Raw genomic sequence first — 19,155 nt, forward strand, 5'->3', positions numbered from 1 at the left:
ATGCTTGGGAGATTGAGGCTTCAATGAGCTATCGTACCACTCCATTCCAGCCTGGGTGACAGAGATCCTGTCTCAAAAAAAAAAAAAAAAAAAAAGAAAGAAAGAAAATTTATATAAATTAAAAGCTGACCCTATAGTTGTATTTCCCTGCTTTCCTATAGGCTTTAACATAAAATAGGCTAAAGGTTGATTAAAATGTGAATTTTTTTTTAATTTTTTTGAGAAAGAGACTCTGTCACCCAGGCTGGGGTACAGTGGCATGATCTCAGTTCACTGCAGCCTCAACCTCCCTGGGGTCAGGTGATCCTCCCACCTCAGCCTCCTGAGTAGCTGGGACCACAAGCATGTGCCACTACACCTGACTAACTTTTGTAATTTTGTAGAGACAGGGTTTCACCATGTTGCCCAGGCTGGTCTTGAACTCCTGGGCTCAAGCGATCAGCCCACCTTGGCCTCCCAAAGTGCTGGGATTACAGGCGTGAGCCACCCCGCCCAGCCAAACATAAATCTTTATGACGTAAAATATAATAATTGAAGTCCTGTCCTCCTTGGACTATGTCCAGAGTGATTTATTATACTAAGTTAGAATAACTTTATAACAACCTTACCCTCAGTGCCATCTAGGTCCCATGAACCGTATGAGTGTAGGGTTCTACAAAACTGTAGCACCACTATGTGTTTTCTCCATTATACGGAGATAACACTATAACTAATTCAGCTTTAATTAGGGCATGAATGTTAAACTGGTTTTCCAAAAATACTGAAGAATTTGGGCTCATCTAGCATACCATTTTAGGCTGTGATCCTTCAGTATACAACGGCATACATCTATATGATAGTTAATTGGGCTGGGAGTAAGGAATTGTGGACCCAGGGAAGATAGCTAACTGGCAACAATAGATACTGAATGGGTGTACTCGAATTTGTTTTAGTATAATGTTTTCAGTAGGTGAATTAATTAGCTATGTAATTTTAACTACTTCTTCAATAATGATGAAATATTAATGGACAATATTGCATTGAAAACTAATGACATCTCAGAGGTCACAGTAGGTATGTAGAGCATTGAGGATAAAATCCAGTAAGTACACAGAACACTGGGGATAAGGAAAATTGAGAAAAATGGCAAGTAATAATGGCTAAATTGTTAATATAAAGTCAGAAACCGTATTTTACTCTTTAATTTCAGTTTTATAAGTAGACAAGATGAAGGTATAAACTTTCTAAATCAGTATTTTCTCAGAACGAAGACCAAAGAGAAAGTAATATCCTTTATTACTTATCAGAAATTAAAATGTATAAGTTTTGATATTTATTACTCATAATTAAAAGAAAATCCAGCCAACCATGATGCTGTTTCTCTCTTACCAACATGTAAAGATTAAAAAGACTGATATTACTCAGTGTTGGAAAGGATGTAAGGAAGGAAAAATTCTTAAACATCATTAGTAAAAGTGTAAACCGGCAGTCTTTCTAGCAGTCAATTTAGTAATAATCATTAAAGTTTAACATGAACATATCCTTTGACCCATCATGCTTCTTGGAATTTAACCTACGGATGTACTTCTACAACTATGACCAAGAACACTCAGAGTATTGCCTGTTATTTTTTAAAAACACTGGAAACATAAATGTTTTTCAATATGAGACAGATTAAATAATGTAATGAACACTACAATATGGAATAGCATCCATCCATTGAAAGGAATCAGGCATATGTATATTTACTCACTGTTAAAGATGTCCATATTATACTCTACATGTAAAAAAGAAGTTTCTGAACAAAATATATTTTTTAACCCAAAAAGAATTATGTGCACGTGTGTTGTGTGTGTATGTGTGTGTATATATATCTCACATGTACAGACACACTACTAGATGCCATATGTGTATTAGTTTTCGTATGATATGTACACATACATCTAGTAGTATATCTCTACATGCATCTAGTAGTGTGTCTACACACGCATGAGTTCAAACTCTCATCTAGACTACTGCAGTTGCTTTGTGACAGGCCTCCTCGCTTCTGCTCTGATATTCCTAGAGTCTATTCATATAGCAACCCAGGTAATCCTTTTAAAAAGCAAATCAGGGCCACATATGGTGGCTCACGCCTGTAATCCCAGCATATTGGGAGGCCAAGGTGGGTTGATCACCTGAGGTCAGGAGTTCTAGACCAGCTTGGCCAATATGGTGAAACCCATCTCTACTGAAAATACAAGAAGTAGCTGGGCCTGATGGCATGTGTGCCTGTAGTCTAAGCTACTCGGGAGGCTGAGGCAGGAGAATCACTTGAACCTAGGAGGCAGAGGATGCAGTGAGCCAAGATCGCACCATTGCACTCCAGCCTGGGCGACAGAGAAAGACTCCATCTCAAAAAAAAAAAAAAAAAAGCAAATCAGATGCCATCAAATCAGATGCTATTACCTTGCTTTTGCTTTGTCTCCTCCAAAGTCTTCCAGTCAGAATAATCTGAAGTTCTTATGACTTCCAAGACCTAGTATGACATGGCCTTCGCCTGCCTCTCCAGGCCTAATTTTCTGCCACTCTGACCTTAGCTCTTTGTATGTCAGCCACAAAATTCTCCATTTTATTCTCAGTCATACCAACACATCTGCTTCCATGCATCTTTGCACTTGATCTCTCTCCTTTAAGACACTCTTTCTCCAGATACTCATATGGCTATACTCTATCACTTCATTCAAGTCTCTGTCCAAATGCCACAACATCCGAAAGACCTGCCCTAACTACATTATTTAATAAAAGATACCCTATCACTCTCTATTCTTATACTAGTTTCTTTTTCTTCATGTCACTTATCACTACATTGCATTATATAATTACTATTTATTTGGTAATTATCCATCTAACAGAATTAAAGCTCCAGGAGGATAGCAACTTTGTTTTGTTAATGACTGTCACCAGGCCTTCAAATTGTGCCCTATATATCTATATGTACATAGAAAGTATTTGGAAGAACACAAGCCTATTTTCCATTTTAAATTCACACATATAATTAAGGTTTAAAAATTTCAGTCATCTATATTGTCCACAGTAAAAGAATCCTGATTAAACATGTTACTATCTACTTGAGTTCCATTAATCAGTGAATAAAATAATATATAAAAAAAAACTTACCTTCCAAATAGGATTGTCAAATAATCAATGGCCAAATAAACGCACTAAAATAGCTCCCCCATTGCAAAATTCAAGCTTTTTTTCTGTCTATTAGGGAAATCATTTCATGAAATCAATCTGACAATAGTTTGAAAATAATAATATAGTGCCATCCATAAGCAAACACTAAGAAATAATTATGGTTACTTATTGAATTTTATACTTTCTTTCCTCTCCCCCCCCCTTTTTTTTTTTATAACACAAAGCATGTAAAGTCTTTTCTGTGTTGATACATTCCAAATTTCAGAATTCAGAGGCTTGATTCTGTTTAAAATTATTACAATAAGTCTTAAAAGAAAGTGAATTGATACTAAGCTTTACTTATAGTTAATATACAAACTGAAACTTATTCCCCTATTAAAAATAGATGTTTGAACACTTTTGCATTATGTGATTTTCTTTTGCTATCAAAAACAATATACATGTGTCATCTATAAAAATTCTATCAGCACACTTAAAACTCGGGGTTATCTAATCTGCTTAAAAATATTCTAAATGAAGCCGGGCGCGGAGGCTCACGCCTGTAATCCCAGCACTTTGGGAGGCCAAGGTGGTAGATCAACTGAGGTCAGGAGTTAGAGACCAGCCTGGGCCAACAGGGTGAAACCCCATCTCTACTAATAACAAAACAATTAGCTGGGCGTGGTGGCACACGTCTGTAGTCCCAGATACTTGGGAGATTGAGACAGGAGACTTGCTGGAACCTGGGAGGCGGAGGTTGCAGTGAGCCGAGACCTCGCCACTGCACTCCAGCCTGGGTGACACAGCGAGACTCCGTTTCAAAAAAAAAAAAAAAAATCTAAATGAAGAGTTTCAATCACTTAGTTCACCTATCTAGTTAAAAATATTAAAATGCAACTTTAGCCCTAAGGGTCCTGGCAAGAAATAGATAATATGTAAAAAGATGTGATGTTTATTTAACGAAGGGACTATTTACAAATGTGCAGGCAAGGTTGAAAGAAAATAGGAAGGGACAGTGAAGCACTTTGGGGCTAGCCACAGCAGAGAACTATTTTACCACTCTAAGCCCATTAGGGGGAGGTGAGTGAATAGTTACTGGAACCCAGAGAGCAGTGACTGTAGGAGATGGCCATAATGATGGAGCACAGTTACGGACAACTTGCAATCCAGCAAAAAGGAAGCTGTAGGAATAAATATGTCTGCCCTCTCAGTCCTCCTGTCAGTCCCTCCTATTGGCTGAACCCAATCAGAAGTCAGAGGTCAAGGCATACCAGTATGATCCTTATAAATCAGCCTTCTGGGGCGTAGAGCACAGTGCACAAGGGTGGAAAATGCATTTAGAGGGGCAAATGGAGATTAACAGCACAGCACACCTTAGTATTAGTCTTCAAGAGCAACTAATTAAATTAGGAAAGACAGAAAATTTTACTGGGGAATTCGACAAAAAATTTTGCATATTTGATAGATAAGCATCATCCGTCTAAGCTTCTGTCTACATTTATGTATCTTTACAAGCTCTGTGCTACAACAGCCATTGAAACCAAGTATCAGAATAAACATAGCTTAAAACAAGTCTTTCAAATAGCTGTACAGCCAAGTATAAAACCAAGATTCTCAAAACTAAGGAAGCATCACAATGACCTCACCAAAAACAACTTTTTGTACCATCGATAATGTTAAAAATTTTTTTAAATATGCTTATTTGCTCTCTCATTTTAAGTATCTAGTTTAGCTTATTTTTTTTTTGTTTTTTTTTTTGAGACAGAGTCTCGCTCTGTGGCCCAGGCTGGAGTGCGGTGGCGCGATCTCAGCTCACTGCAAGCTCTGCCTCTCGGGTTCACGCCATTCTCCTGCCTCGGCCTCCCGAGTAGCTGGGACTACGGGCACCCGCCACCACGCTGACTAATTTTTTGTATTTTTAGTAGAGACGGAGTTTCACCATGTTGGCCAGGATAGTCTCGATCTCCTGACCTCGTGATCCTCCTGCCTCGGCCTCCCAGAGTGCTGGGATTACAGGCGTGAGCCACCGCGCCCAGCCTAGCTTATGTTTTATAACATAAAACATAATAGCAAAGTATCCATATATGATGTATAAATAAATATGCATAATTGAAGGTACATATTGAAAATGTTTGCTGCTTGGGAAGCCAGATCATGAAGGTTTGGAGACCACTGCTCTTATCTGCAGCTATAAACTATCCCATATACAAAATTATTTTCAGAAAAAGCAGCAGCCTTCATACCCACAAAAAAGCATTTATCAAAGACCATTAAACTTACTTTCTACTTGATCTTTACCTTCTACTTTCTCAGTCATTACTCTTATTCCCCCTGAATTTCTTTTTTGTCTTCCTTCAGACCTCCAGTCCCTTGTCTCTCATTTGCTGTAACATAATTCAACTTCTTTTAGCTATTCACATAGATAACCAGTTGAGACCCATCATACATGACTAACCTCTTCTCTTATCTCCCTGGACCAATTATACTTCTGTCTCAGGCATGTAGCCTCTCTCTTACATCTCAGTCAAAAGCCCCTTCAATCCTATACCTCTCCTACTGAGCAGTGTAGGAAAAAATAACCCCCTTGTACTCTAACCATAACCTCAGCTGGGCTCAACTGTACCTAATATGACTTCTTTGAAGGTGGTCAACTCCTTCTTTCATTCTCCATAACAGCAACTTCAAATGCTATCATTATTCACTTTATTTTATTATTATTATTTTTTTTGTGAGATGGAGTTTCACTCTTACTGCCCAGGCTGGAATGCAATGGTGCCATCTCAGCTCACTGCAACCTCTGCCTCCCTGGTTCAAGTGATTCTCCTGCCTCAGCCTCCTGAGTAGCTGGGATTACAGGCATGCGTCACCATGCCCGGCTAATTTTGTATTTTCAGTAGAGACGGGGTTTCTCCATGTTGGTCAGGCTGGTCTCGAACTCCCAACCTCAGTTGATCCACCTGCCTTGGCCTCTCAAATTGCTGGGATTAGAGGCGTGAGCCACCACGCCGGCCCAAATGCTATCATTATTCAAAAGCTTCATTCCATCACCTCGCAGGTGACTTTGCCCACAACTTATTTCAGAGAAAATGGTAGTTTTTAAGTAAGAGCTCCATTAACTTCCTGCTTCTTAAAAACCAAAATTATCTAAATCCAGGCCCATCCTTACTTTATGTTTCAGTGAAAAATATGCCACCAATCCTCTGATGAAAAATGAATCACTACACAGGTCTTCAAAATTTGTATTTCATTAATTATCTTCTGAATCTTCAAACTCTCTTTCTCTACCTGTCAGTTGCTTTAGCATATAAACAAGTCCAAGTTTATATTAAAAACACACTATTCCCTGAGTCACATCTAAACTGCTGATCCAATTCATCTTTCATTCACATCTCAATCTATAATGTGGCATCTGCTTGGAGCTACTCCACTGAAATCCCTCTTCCCAGAGATCTCCCAGTTATGACATGTAAAGGATATTTTTCAGTTCTTATTTTAGTCAACCTTTCTGTACCATCTGGTCACTCTTTTGTTAAGAACTTGAATTGGACTTTGCAGAAAGAACAGTTTTAGATAGATAGGAAAGAGTGAAGACAGAATACTAAATAAAGACAAAAATATTCATTCATATTATTCAAATATATTTTTCAAAATATTTACTGAGCAACAGGGATTTAGCAAAGAACACCCTAACAATCTGTATATATGGAATGAAAAGTATAAACTTCAAAGATGACTGACATATTCAGGCTGAAACAATGATAACACGACTGACAAAAATGTGAAAGTCAAAAACAAAAATGGAAAACTGGAAAGGAGATTTGGGTTAGAAATATACTCAGTTTTTAACATCTTGAGATAACAATTGCACAACCAACTGGAAAAGTTCTATGGACAAAAATACAAAACTAAAACTAAAGGCGGGGGGTTCAAGATACTGATTTAGGAGTCCTTAGTGGTAAGTAAAGCCATTAAACAACAAAAATAAATAAATAAATAAATAAATAAATAAAAATAAATATATTTATTCCCCTCCAGAGGAATACATATAGGTAGATAAGATCTTACAGCATAGTTTTAGGAATTATCCATAGTTATTTGCACTGCTATTGAGGCAGTGCAATGGCACAATCTCAGCTCACTGCAACCTCTGCCTCTTGGGTTCAAGCAAGCCTCAGTCTTCCAAGTAGCTAAAATTACAAGCATACACCACTATGCCTGGCTAATTTTTGTATGTTTAGCAGAGTCGGGGTTTCACAGGGTCTCTCACCACATTGGCCAGGCTGGTCTCAAACTCCCGACCTCAGGTGATCTGCCCACCTCGGCCTCTCAAAGTGCTGGGATTATAGGCATGAGCTACCATGCCTGAGCCATGTAACTAATTTTTAAAAAATCATTTTGCTTAGACTATATTTCTTCTGTTTTTCTGAATTTAGGAAAGGCACAAAGGCAAATGCAAAGTTTTTATTTACAAGAAATTGTATTTGAAAAGTGCCTTATCAACCTTGACAAGTTTGATAAGCATTTTTAGTAAGTCAGGGCTGCTCTGCCTAACATATTACTACTGCTACAGCTATTCCTTACCACACAGAACCACTCAGGAGTTCTCAATGCAGGCAGAACAGAAGCTCTCTAGGTCATTAACTCTCATACTGTCTCGATATGCTAATGTTCCCTAGAAGATGCTAAAAATGTAATGAGTCTGCAAAGTAGGCAGGTAAATAATACCTTGGCTTCCCCTTCCTGGCCAACTCTTCTATTTATCTCCTAAGCATTGATGAGGCTTTAAAGTAGCAGATCGTAAATTTAGGACACTTTAAGATTCAGACAATGGCACAAGGAAGAAAGGCAGGAAAGCTAGAGCAAGTCTTAGCGCCTGCCTACCTGAAATAACAGGTCTTAACAAAGAGATATAGGACTTGGCAAGAGCTAAGGACATAATTAAAATTAGAAGAATGTGGCATGTGGCTATTACAGTGTCCACAGAAAATAAGCAATGCTATCAACTTTTCATCTTTCACTTCATGAATGAGAAGAATACCTTTCTTATTCCCCACAAACTAGTGATTTCTATTGTTTTCTGCATATTTCTTATGCGAAGTGAACAAAACATGGGTGATGCAAATGTTGATTCTGCTATACTTATTTAAAAGCCACATATCTAATGGAAAAGTAAATACATGAAAATAACGGGTTTTTTTTTAGATGAGGACTCACTATACCAAATATATTAAAATAAATTTTAAAGTCACAATAATAAAGTTTAATATCAGAAGATGAATAGTTAGATCAGCAGCATACCAGAGAAAGTTAGCTCCAAATACACCAGAGACATACTATAAAGAAAAATAGATCCAAATACACCAATAACATATTATAAACATGGTAATTCAAAATAATGGAGAAAGTTGATGTTGCGACAACTGGGTATTTGAGAAAAAAATAAAGCTGGATTTCAACCTCACTTCTTCACCAAAACAAATTTCAGGCAGATCCATCCATCCATTCATTCATTCCTTCATTCAATATTAACTAAGCACTTACAGGTAGTGGGGTAGGTTTGGCAACAACACAGGCAACATTCCTGTCTGCTCTGAGCTTCCATGGATAGTAAAGAAGATACACAAAAAGTAAGCAAACACAATACATAATAAATAAGTTCAAACTGTAAGTTAAATACTATACATTTTGTAAAGGACAGTCAAGTACACTTACTTAAGTGGTAACAGTAGAAAGAAACAGGCAAGATTTAAAATATACTTTAGAAGTAGGAAGAATCAATGAAAAATACTAGTTTTTTGGCTAGAGCAACTTGGTGGATGGTCAAATCTCTAAGACTAAACTTAGTAAAAATAAACAAAAAAACCAAAAGTTCTGTTTTGAACATGTTAAAGTTTGAGATGGCTATTGGACACTCAACTGGATAAAAGAAACTATTAACAGTAGGACTGGCCTCTTAGCAGTAGGAGACCTGGAGACTGGCGAAAGAGGGAGATTTTCTCTTGTACTGTTCTTTTATTGCCACTAGATATACACATTTTAAATTAATAAACTATTATGAATATAAACACTAATCAATGGATTGCTAAAAAGTCTACATATATTAGTTACAATTCAACTATTTTCTTTAGACTCCCATAATATGTATACACATAATAGTTGTTAATAATCTATATTGCAAATACTGTCAATCCTACCACCACAGGTATCTAAAGGTATCTATTCCTTGAAATCTTTTATGATCCTTTTCTCTCCTGTCTGCTTCTCGGGAGAAAAGACTCCCTTCTCTCAATCCTTACAGCTTTTGTTCATAAGCAACCAAGCATGATGATTAAGTGCTATATAACAAATTCAAACTTTGCATTTAATTTTTTTGTATGTAAATAAATAATACATGTGCACAGATGAGATAAAAAGGGTTTAAATTGTTAATAAAAAATTAAGAGATTTCAGTTATCCTATAATTTATATACTCTTCTCATGAAACTTTTAAAATAAGTCTTGGATATAACTAAGAAACTCTGACTTAAATATTACTATCAATCAAATTCCCTAGCCTGGAATTAATAAGTAGTAGAAATCACTAGCGTACTAGAATTGTATGAAGGATTTAGATAAACTGAAGAACATAAATGGTTCTCATACTTGTCAGTAGTCTGTGGAATACCTTGAAATACTATCATATTTAATAGTTTTTAAATACCTTCTACTAGCAACGTTGTATTTTTTAAGGATTATGTTCTTCTAAGTATTAAATTGTTACAAATACAAATTTGTGTCTAAAAAACTAAGCTGTCAAATTAAGCATATTGATATTGTCAGTATGTTTATAATTTATTAATTACATTTGCCATAATTCTTTTTTTGGTTATTGGCAAAGTTACTAAAACCAACTTGGCAGATTGACTAACTTAAGTTGATAAAATTCTGTATTTAACATATTTTTTCCCTGAGAACAGAAGATTGAAATGATTCAAAGAAACAAAACAACTAAGTCTAACAAATTATTTAGAGATGTAAATCTAGCATATTATCTCAATGTGGCAAAATTTCTCTTCTTTCTAGCACTGCTCTAGGATTTCTGCAATATATAAAACTAATTTTTCCTGATACATTTATATATATAATCAAATCTAAAAGAAACAAAGTCAAACGCAATTCTTTTAACTTGGAGGTCAAGAATAAGCAAAGCTGAAAACTAAGGGATGGGAAAAGATCAAATTGAGTCTAGTTTTCTCTTTCTCTAATTCATTTCATCTATGCATCCCTTGTAATTCCCTAGTTTAAAATCCTTCATACAACTCCCTAATACTAGCACAGCATATTAGGCCCTCTGTGATCTGGCTACATAATCTGGCCCTCACAGTCACACCTGTCACTACTTTTCTATATATAATTACACTCTAGCCAAACTAAACTACTGGCCATTCCCTAGCTACATACAGTAGCTCTTTCTGCCTTTGCACTTTTAGATATGCTATTCTTGTTGCCTGGAATAACCTCTACACCAACTTAGTTCACCTGCTCGTGTCTTTCCATATCCATCTTTGAATATCCCTATAGTGCCTATCAAATAATAAGCACGGTAAATATATGCTAAAAATAATGAACTGAACTTGTCTTGCCACATTAACCACATACTACCTTCTATTATGCTTTTGAACATTGTGTCCATCCCTTAAGGGAGGGTATGGTGTCTGTGTTCAATTTTTAACTTATACGGTTTATTCAGAATTGTAAATATTAACTTCCTTTCAGTGGAATACATTTTTAATATAAAAGTAATATGCTTATTGTAGAAAACCTAGGACATACAGAAAAGTTAAAAGAAGAAAATGAAAAATACTTAGGATCTTTCTAGTTAACAATAACTTAACATTTTCTTGGTTTTCCTGAATCTTTTTTCAAAATGTACCTACTTAATATTCCGACTGTAATGCATGCTTATTTCTTGAATATTCATAGGTCTCAGGTGGAAGACGATATAACAAAGGGTTTGGTGATAGATATTACCACTGGGGCTTATTAGCCTTTCCCAATTAAAAAAAAAATTTTCTGGTAACTTAATATGAATTTTAAGATTCACATTATTATACAAGTTCCTGGAAAATGAAAATGGCTATTATTTGTTCTAGGCAACTCTCATCTTACAGAGATAGCCTAAAGATGATCTGAAAGCTAAAATAAAACTATGAAAGGGATGACATCTTCTCTCCAAGATAAGATTTTTCTTCCCTGCTCTAGTGTTCTTTGAGAAATAAAAATAAATACAAGGGCACAAATGCAAGGAGAAACAAACTATAAGGCAAAATACATTAGAATCTGTTAGGACATCTTTATTGTCTTAATTCTAAATCATTCTCAAATTAATATTTTCAAATGGAAGAACAATCTCTCTAAATAATAGTCTGTAAGTTCAGCATATTTCAAATAATGCCTTTTTACTTATTCCAAAATAAATTCTTTTCAGCTTCATTAACTACCTTTTCTAAATTAAGCATTTCAGCTTTTAATATACATTATACATATTATAATCATAACTCTAATCTTTTTTCTTTTCAGTTTGAAGACATTCAATCCTCACACAAAGCTCTGCCATTGGCTCCCTTGTATTTTTACTAGACTCTGTCCTGAGCAATCTCATTTACTCTATTTATTTATCATCCTTCAGCAAGTTACCCTCTAATTAAACATTTCTAGCCCTTGTCACTATGCTGGGCTCCATATGCACTCTTACAATTCTCAGCTGGATTATCTTCAAATGAATGCCTCCTCTCAGGTCCCCTAAGCATCACCATCAGCTGGGCTCAAATGCTCCTATTCATTTTGGACATCATCTGCTCCTTCACACTCCACATTCAACAGTTTGCCATTTACCACTGATACCTGTTGAATTTACCTCTTTTGTATACCCATCCACCTTTCTATTCTTACTGTTTATTATCTCTTGATAGAATTAACTCAATAATCTTTTAATTGGTTTTCTTCCCTCATTATCCTTTCACTTCTGCCTTCAAACCTCAAATACTACTAGTAAAATCATCACTTTACTCCCTTAGTTGCAACCTGTGATGGATCTACACTGCCTAGATTCTGAATTCCCTAGCAAGCATTCACGGTACTCTATAATTGGCCCCAGACTATCTTTCTAGACTTAGCTGCCACTACATATCCTCATCATCCTATACTCTAACCACTGGGTATAAGCGGTTCCCCTAAACTACTCTGTACTCTCCTGCCTCCATACTTTAACTTTTAATTATGCCTCCAAACACTTAACTTTTAATTATGTGTTTCTGTTTACCTATCACCTTGAAGGGACAAAGTCATGTTTGTCATTGCATCTACAGGGCTTTACATATTATCTAACACATAACAGTTCAAATAACTGTTCAATGAACTACATTCTACTCACTCTTCAAAACCTAGCTCAAAAACCATAATCTCTTGAATAAAATATTTTTAATCCCAGCTATCCACTCCCAATAGTTATCCCTCCTCTGCACACTATAATATAGCTCATCACAGTAGTATACATCCTCAAAGTATGCTCCTTGGAACGTGGTCATTCATGAGCTGAACCAAGATTTATCACCTAAAATCCGAAAGTGATTATGTTTTCCCAATTTATAGGTGGGAAAAAACTAAGATACTATATGGAATATCTTCAATTAAGGGTTCCCTCCCATTATTTATTTTAAACCTTTTAGATGTCCTAGCAAAAAAAATCATATAATTAAAAATATATTTCAGGATGTTGTGCAAATAGTACCATTACTTCTAAGTGTTCTGACAATGGAACAAGTTTGAGACTCACAGTTTAAACATACTTAACCTTTTACTATGCCTGTAATACGTGTTCCTTCCTACTACCTCTTAAACCTGTTGGGGCTGGGGACTGCCCCCCCAAACCCCAGAACAAAACGGGTGTTCAATAAATGTTTTGTTAATTGAACTTTTTCATACCTCTGTTACTGCACTTAAAAACACTTTCTGAACCTTCTTGAAATAACACTATTTTTAAAACAATGGCTACTATAATAAATAGAACTACATGGAATATCAAGCTCTAACATTCTATAGGTTCTGAACATGAGGCAAATCCAGATTCTATTACCAAAGATCCCCAATATTTAAAGATTTGTATAAAAAAAAGAATTACAGAAGCCAGTGCAAGGTAGGATGGGTTAGACTTACTGAGGAGAAATAAACATCTTGTTAAAATTCCCAATTAATTTATAGGTTTTGATCTTAACTGAGCATAAGCAAGCCACTAAGAATTCAAATTTAACTCAGGAAAGGATTAAAATAAAAATTCATTTTTAATTTGATTACTACTTGTACTTGGAAACCACTATTTTTAAATTTTTGAGGCTTCACGAGGATGCTGTACTTTTTTTTTTTTCACTCTATCACCCAGGCTGGAGTGCAGCGGCACCATCTCGGCTCATTGCAACCTCCACCTTCCAAGTTTGAGCAATTCTCGTGCCTCAGCCTTCCAAGTAGCTGGGATTACAGGTGTGTGCCACCACACCTGGCTACTTTTTTTTTTTAAAGTAAAAATGGAGTTTCATCATGTTGGCCAAGCTGGTCTCAAACTCCGGGCCTCAAGTGAACCACCCGCCTCAGCCTCCCTAAGTGCCAGGATTACAGGCGTCAGCTGCCACACTTGGGCAAGGATGCTGTACTCTTACCCCAATCCAAAAAATCTTCTGCCAACTAAAAAGCAATTACAAAACCAAATAATCTTCAGCTATATTTTAAGAAAGTCTTTTTATCCGTATGTACCATTTTTTAACAGTAACAATATGGAAATCAAGAATAATTTTAACAGAGATATACACTAGCTTATTTTCGCCAAGATATTACCTTAAATGGCAAAACTAAAAATTTAAATTTTAGCTCTATTAGTGTCACTGGTGATGCATCTTTTCTAATGACAACCTTTCAAAACTAGAAAAAACATCTTCAGGCTACATGAAAATATTCTTAAAGTTTTCAAAAATATCATTTAAAAATCAGTTTTGGAAGACGTAAAAATTCAAACTAACATTTGACGTTTTCTAAAGTTCTGTTCATAATTTCCTATTAAGTATTTTCTATTCCTTTCCACTTAGATGATCTTCTCCCTATTTCTAATGTTAATTGTTATTTCCCGCAGTTGCCTCAAATGGATGAATGAAATCCCTTCTAAAACATAACTTTCTTGAGAACAGAGATGTTGTCTAACACAGAAAATAGTATCTATAGCAATGCACGGTCAAAACTGTATTTTTAATACTAAAAATTTAAAAATCTGTGTTAGGACTTTCAAAATATGTTATCACCTTTGAAGAAGGCAATAGACACACCAGTAGCTCAATTTGGAATTCATTCTGAGAATTAATCAGCTTTTGGAAACTGAAAGAGCAGACCTGGATTTTAGTCCTGCTTCTCTTGAAAATATATACAGATAATATAAAAATCATAAATATTTATAAATTGTTTATAGATTATATACATGCGTTGCTGCTTTAAACATCACAAAAAGCAAACAAAAAGATATTTCAAAAGGATAAAATAATAATAGAACATACTTAGGTTCTAATATTTTCTTCTCTCACCCCAGTGGGTCATCCTGTCTACTTCCTGAGGTACACAGACCACTCTGGAAACCACAGTGAAGCACAGAGAATTATTTGTAGTTTCCAGAAATACTATGCTGTTTCATGCCTGTAGTTCAGTATTCTGGAATGCCCCAGTTAAACCTTCCTAAAAAGTTCAGTAGTAATATTGAACTCCTTCAAGAATCAATTCAAATATAAACACCTCTATGATAAGACTAGTCTTTCTCCTTTTCCTTACCTCCTCTCACTTGTCATCCCCACATTCACCCCTTCCGCTTCAGATTTATGTCATTTTCCTTTAAATTCCCCTTGTACTTCGTTCCTATGTCCATTACAGAATTATTTTATTTTTAAGTATTTGTTTTCCTACTCAACTACAAACCACTTAAGGACAGGGAACTTACCTTTTGATCTCAGGGGCATAAATGCCTAATTCTAGCAGATACTTAAATACTTGCACAATTATTCTACCCTAACACCCTCATTATACAGATAAGGAAACTGAGATTCAAGTTGTATGCTGTGTTGCCGGGCATGGTGGCTCATGCCTGTAATCCCAGCACTCTGGGAGGCCAAGGCAGGTGGATCACTGAGGTCATGAGTTCAAGACCGGCCTGGACAACATGGTGAAACTCCTTCTCTACTAAAAATACAAAAATTAGTTGGGTGTGGCAGCACGGGCCTGTAATCCCACCTACTCAGGAGGCTGAGGCAAGAGAAATCACTTGAACCTGGGAGGCAGAGGTTGCAATGAGCCCAGATCGCACCACTGGTCTCCAGCCTGGGTGACAGAGCAAGACTCTGTCTAAAAAAAGAAAAAAAAAGGTAAATGCTATGTCCAGGGTACTAATGCTATTGGGCTGTTCTCTAATGAGAATGTGGTATCCTCTTTACTTAATGTACCTCATTTATTGCTCACAAGAAAGCTCAGCAGTATATGGAATGGCTTTAAAGTCTCTTTACACTTTGAAAATAAGTTCTTTTAGTGTCTCACAAATATATTCCAGAAGACAACAGAAAATTTAAATAATATCTAAGTGATTCATTGGTTTCATTTCTAAAATACCATATACCACTTTGAGATATTTACAAATAAGATATCTGAGTCATTTATGTGCTGAAAATCATACTCCCGTGAACACTCTATAGAATACTGTTTTGAAACATCTATATATCTTAGTTGCATTCCAAACAGCTGTGACCCATGCTTTTCTCAAAGTTGTGCCCACTGGAAGCAGTTAGTAATGACTCAGATTTTAGGCTAGAAGAACTGATGTCCCAGTATCCACAAGTGTGGTCTCGCAAACCTAATGTGTTTGCATACATCAAATACAAAAAAGTGAAGGACTCCAACTTTAATTAACTGTTTGAGGTCATGATACTATTTTTTGCTACTAAGATAGCAAGAATTTTATCTCTATTGGCCTAAGGAATGTCAGAAGTACATTACATTTATAAACTATAAAACGTTATAAGTTTAATTTCTAAATATGGATACTATTAGATCACATGGGAATATAAGTATTCTGAGCATTAACCACTGAGAATGATGATTCTAAGCATTTAGAAATTTACCTTTATTTCTAGGTAAATAAAGTTTCCTAGAAACTTTATTTAAGGAAATAAGAGAAAGGAAAGGAGAGTAAGGAAAAGAAGAAAGAGACTAGTCTATCATAGAGATGTTTATATTTGAATTGATTCTTGAAGGAGTTGAATATTACCACTGAACTTTTTTGGAAGGTTTAACTGGGGCATTCCCGAATGCTGAACTACAGGCATGAAACAGCATAGTATTTCTGGAAACTACAAATAAATAAATCAAGTTCTAGGAAAAATTAGTTTCTTAGTCTGCTCTTTTGTAAGACTAAGAAATGTTTATTACAGGCCGGGTATGGTGGCTAGGGCCTGTAATCCCAGTACTTTGAAAGGAGGCCGAGGTGGGTGGATCATCTGAGGTTAGGAGCTCCAGACCAGCCTGGCCAACATGGTGAAACCCCATCTCTACCAAAAATATGAAAATTAGCCGGGTGCGGTGACAGCTGATCCCAGCTACTCTGGAAGCTGAGGCAGGAGCATTGCTTGAACCCAGGAGGCGGAGGTTGCAGCAAGGTGAGATCGCGCCACTGGACTCCAGCCTGGGTGACAGAGCGAGACTCAGAGAAAAGAAAAGAAAAAAATAAATGTTTATTACACACAGAGCTTTTGAAAACACCAGTAATTCAAACCCACATGCCATCTCTTAGCACTTTTATTCAGTCATTCTCTTGCCTCATTCTAAATCCCTATTCGCACATCTGATAAATTAGATGAACTCTAAGGTTCTTCCGGGTCTAAAATATTGTGACATCAATCAGAAGGATACTTTGTAACTTCAAAATAATAACGTGAATAGATTGTTTTTTATGTGAGTCACAGCAACAATGCACTGTGGCGACAAGGGTAACATACTACAGAAATATAAAATTACTAAAGTATTAAAAGTAATTTACAAAGCAAATATGTGAATAATTATTCTATTACCAAATAATCTTACTCTATGAAAGGATTCAAGAAGAGTTTCCTTAAAGAGAGTTCCCTTAATGAAGACAGGCACTATGTTAACTGTTTTCGGTGAAAAAAATCAGTTAGTCTGGAAAATAGCATATGGGAAGCCAACGACAAAGGTTACAAAAAAAAAAGTGACAAATCAAGAACCAAAAAATTAACACAATTTCTAGGAGCTATTCTTTAAAAGCACAAGTACAATGCCCAGTTTCAGATATGAAGTATACACTCATTATTCAACGACTGCTACTACTTACATTACAATGGCTAACACTTATACTGGGCTAACTATGGGACCAGCACTGTGGATTTCACATTTATTAACTCATTCAATCCTCAAAGCAACTCTACGCGAGGACTAATATTATCCCCGCTTGATAGATGAGGAAACTGAGGCCAAACAGGTTAAGTGACTTGCTCAACTTAACCTCATTCTGAAAGTGAACAAACTACTATTCCACTTCAACTACCAATTCCAAAAACATTGAATTTTTCCACTCCCGAAAAATTTAAACTTTAGAAATTAACTTGACTGACATCGACTATACAATTATTATAAAACAACACATTCATTTTAGTATCCTTCTCTTAATGTTAAATAATTGGATATATGGGTGGTGGATACCAAGAGCACAGTGTCATCTGACTTGCCTATGATTTCTGGCAGAATAAACATAAACGTGTAAACTTTAGAAAATGTGTGTTGACGCATTCCCTATTATTGCAAAAATTCGGTGTCCTCAGATGAAATGGAGAGGAAAGATCAGTAGTACGCAAGAGTAACCATTAACCATTTATTAACACTCCATAAATCTTCAATGACCGACATGAGTAGTAAATGATAAAATTATTTTTAATGGTTTCAGACACCCTTTTACATAAGCCAAAATTATTTTTCTAGAGATATTTCGTCCCAAACGCTGTTTTAAATGTCATGTTAAACTGTCTCAAAGTTAAGGGTCCAACCTCCATCCCACAAAAACTGTTGCTCTGCCTACACGTGCAATTCTTCCTACAGGGCCCATTCCATCTTACATCTGCACACTGTACTCAGCTCTTCAGCGATGCAGACCCGGGTTTCCTTCTCAGTTCTCAGTCTACGCGCACGCCGGGTTCGGCCCACACCCACCACACCCCTCCGGTCCCCGCCCAGCGCCGCTCCTCCTCCCGGGCTTCTCCAGCACCGACTCAGCCCCTATCAGCACCGCCCCCAGGCTCCTGGCCCAGCCCATCCTCGGACACGTGTGAGGGTGTGTTTGTGTCAGTCTGTCAGTCCCACCGGGGATCGGGCTTGCTTACCGAGAAAGAAGCGCTAATTTCTGCTCCAGCATCATCTCCAGCTTCTGGCCCTGTTTGGAGATCCAGTGGTCCACTCCGTGCAGGCGGTAGCACGTCTCCAGCATCAACCTGAAGTCCGCCACGAACTCGGTGATGCCCCCATACTGGCCGCTGGCGAACTTCTCCTCCATCTTCAGCAGGCACATGCCCTGCCCGGGCTGCTGCGGGAAGGCGCGACCGCCCCGACCCCCGCTGCGCGGCCCTTCCGCCACCTCCTCCTCCGCGGTGGCAACGCCCCCCAAGGGCTGCAGAAAGGGGGCGGTGAGGCCCCGGTGCTTCTCCTGCAGGAACTCGCCCAGGATGCGGTAGCCCTGCTGTAGCTCGTAGGTCAGCTCCTGCTCCTTGCAGCCACCGCCTCCGATCACCATCGCCTCCATCTCTTCCTCCTGACCGTCCGCGTCCTCCAGCAAGGAAGCACTCCTTCCGCGGGCCGGCCCTGAGGCCGTGGCCGCCGCTGCCACCTCCTCCTCGTCGTCCTCTCCTTCGGCCGCCGGTGGCGACCGCTCTTCCTCCCCGGCCGGCTCCATCGCTC

At 37.3% G+C, this 19,155-nt stretch overlaps 1 protein-coding gene across 1 annotated transcript in view; it reads right to left on the bottom strand.

Annotated features, from left to right (window-relative positions):
- Positions 1-19,150, bottom strand: part of KIAA2026 (KIAA2026 ortholog) — a 92,393-nt gene extending 73,243 nt beyond the window's left edge. The window contains exon 1 of the mRNA XM_011988402.1: positions 18,585-19,150. Within this exon, the coding sequence (XP_011843792.1) occupies positions 18,585-19,150 (566 nt within the window). The remainder of the gene's footprint in view (positions 1-18,584) is intronic.
- Positions 19,151-19,155: the final 5 nt, after the last annotated feature.

Source organism: Mandrillus leucophaeus, unplaced genomic scaffold (assembly GCF_000951045.1).
Source record: "Mandrillus leucophaeus isolate KB7577 unplaced genomic scaffold, Mleu.le_1.0 Scaffold329, whole genome shotgun sequence".
Taxonomy (NCBI): Eukaryota; Metazoa; Chordata; class Mammalia; order Primates; family Cercopithecidae; genus Mandrillus; species Mandrillus leucophaeus.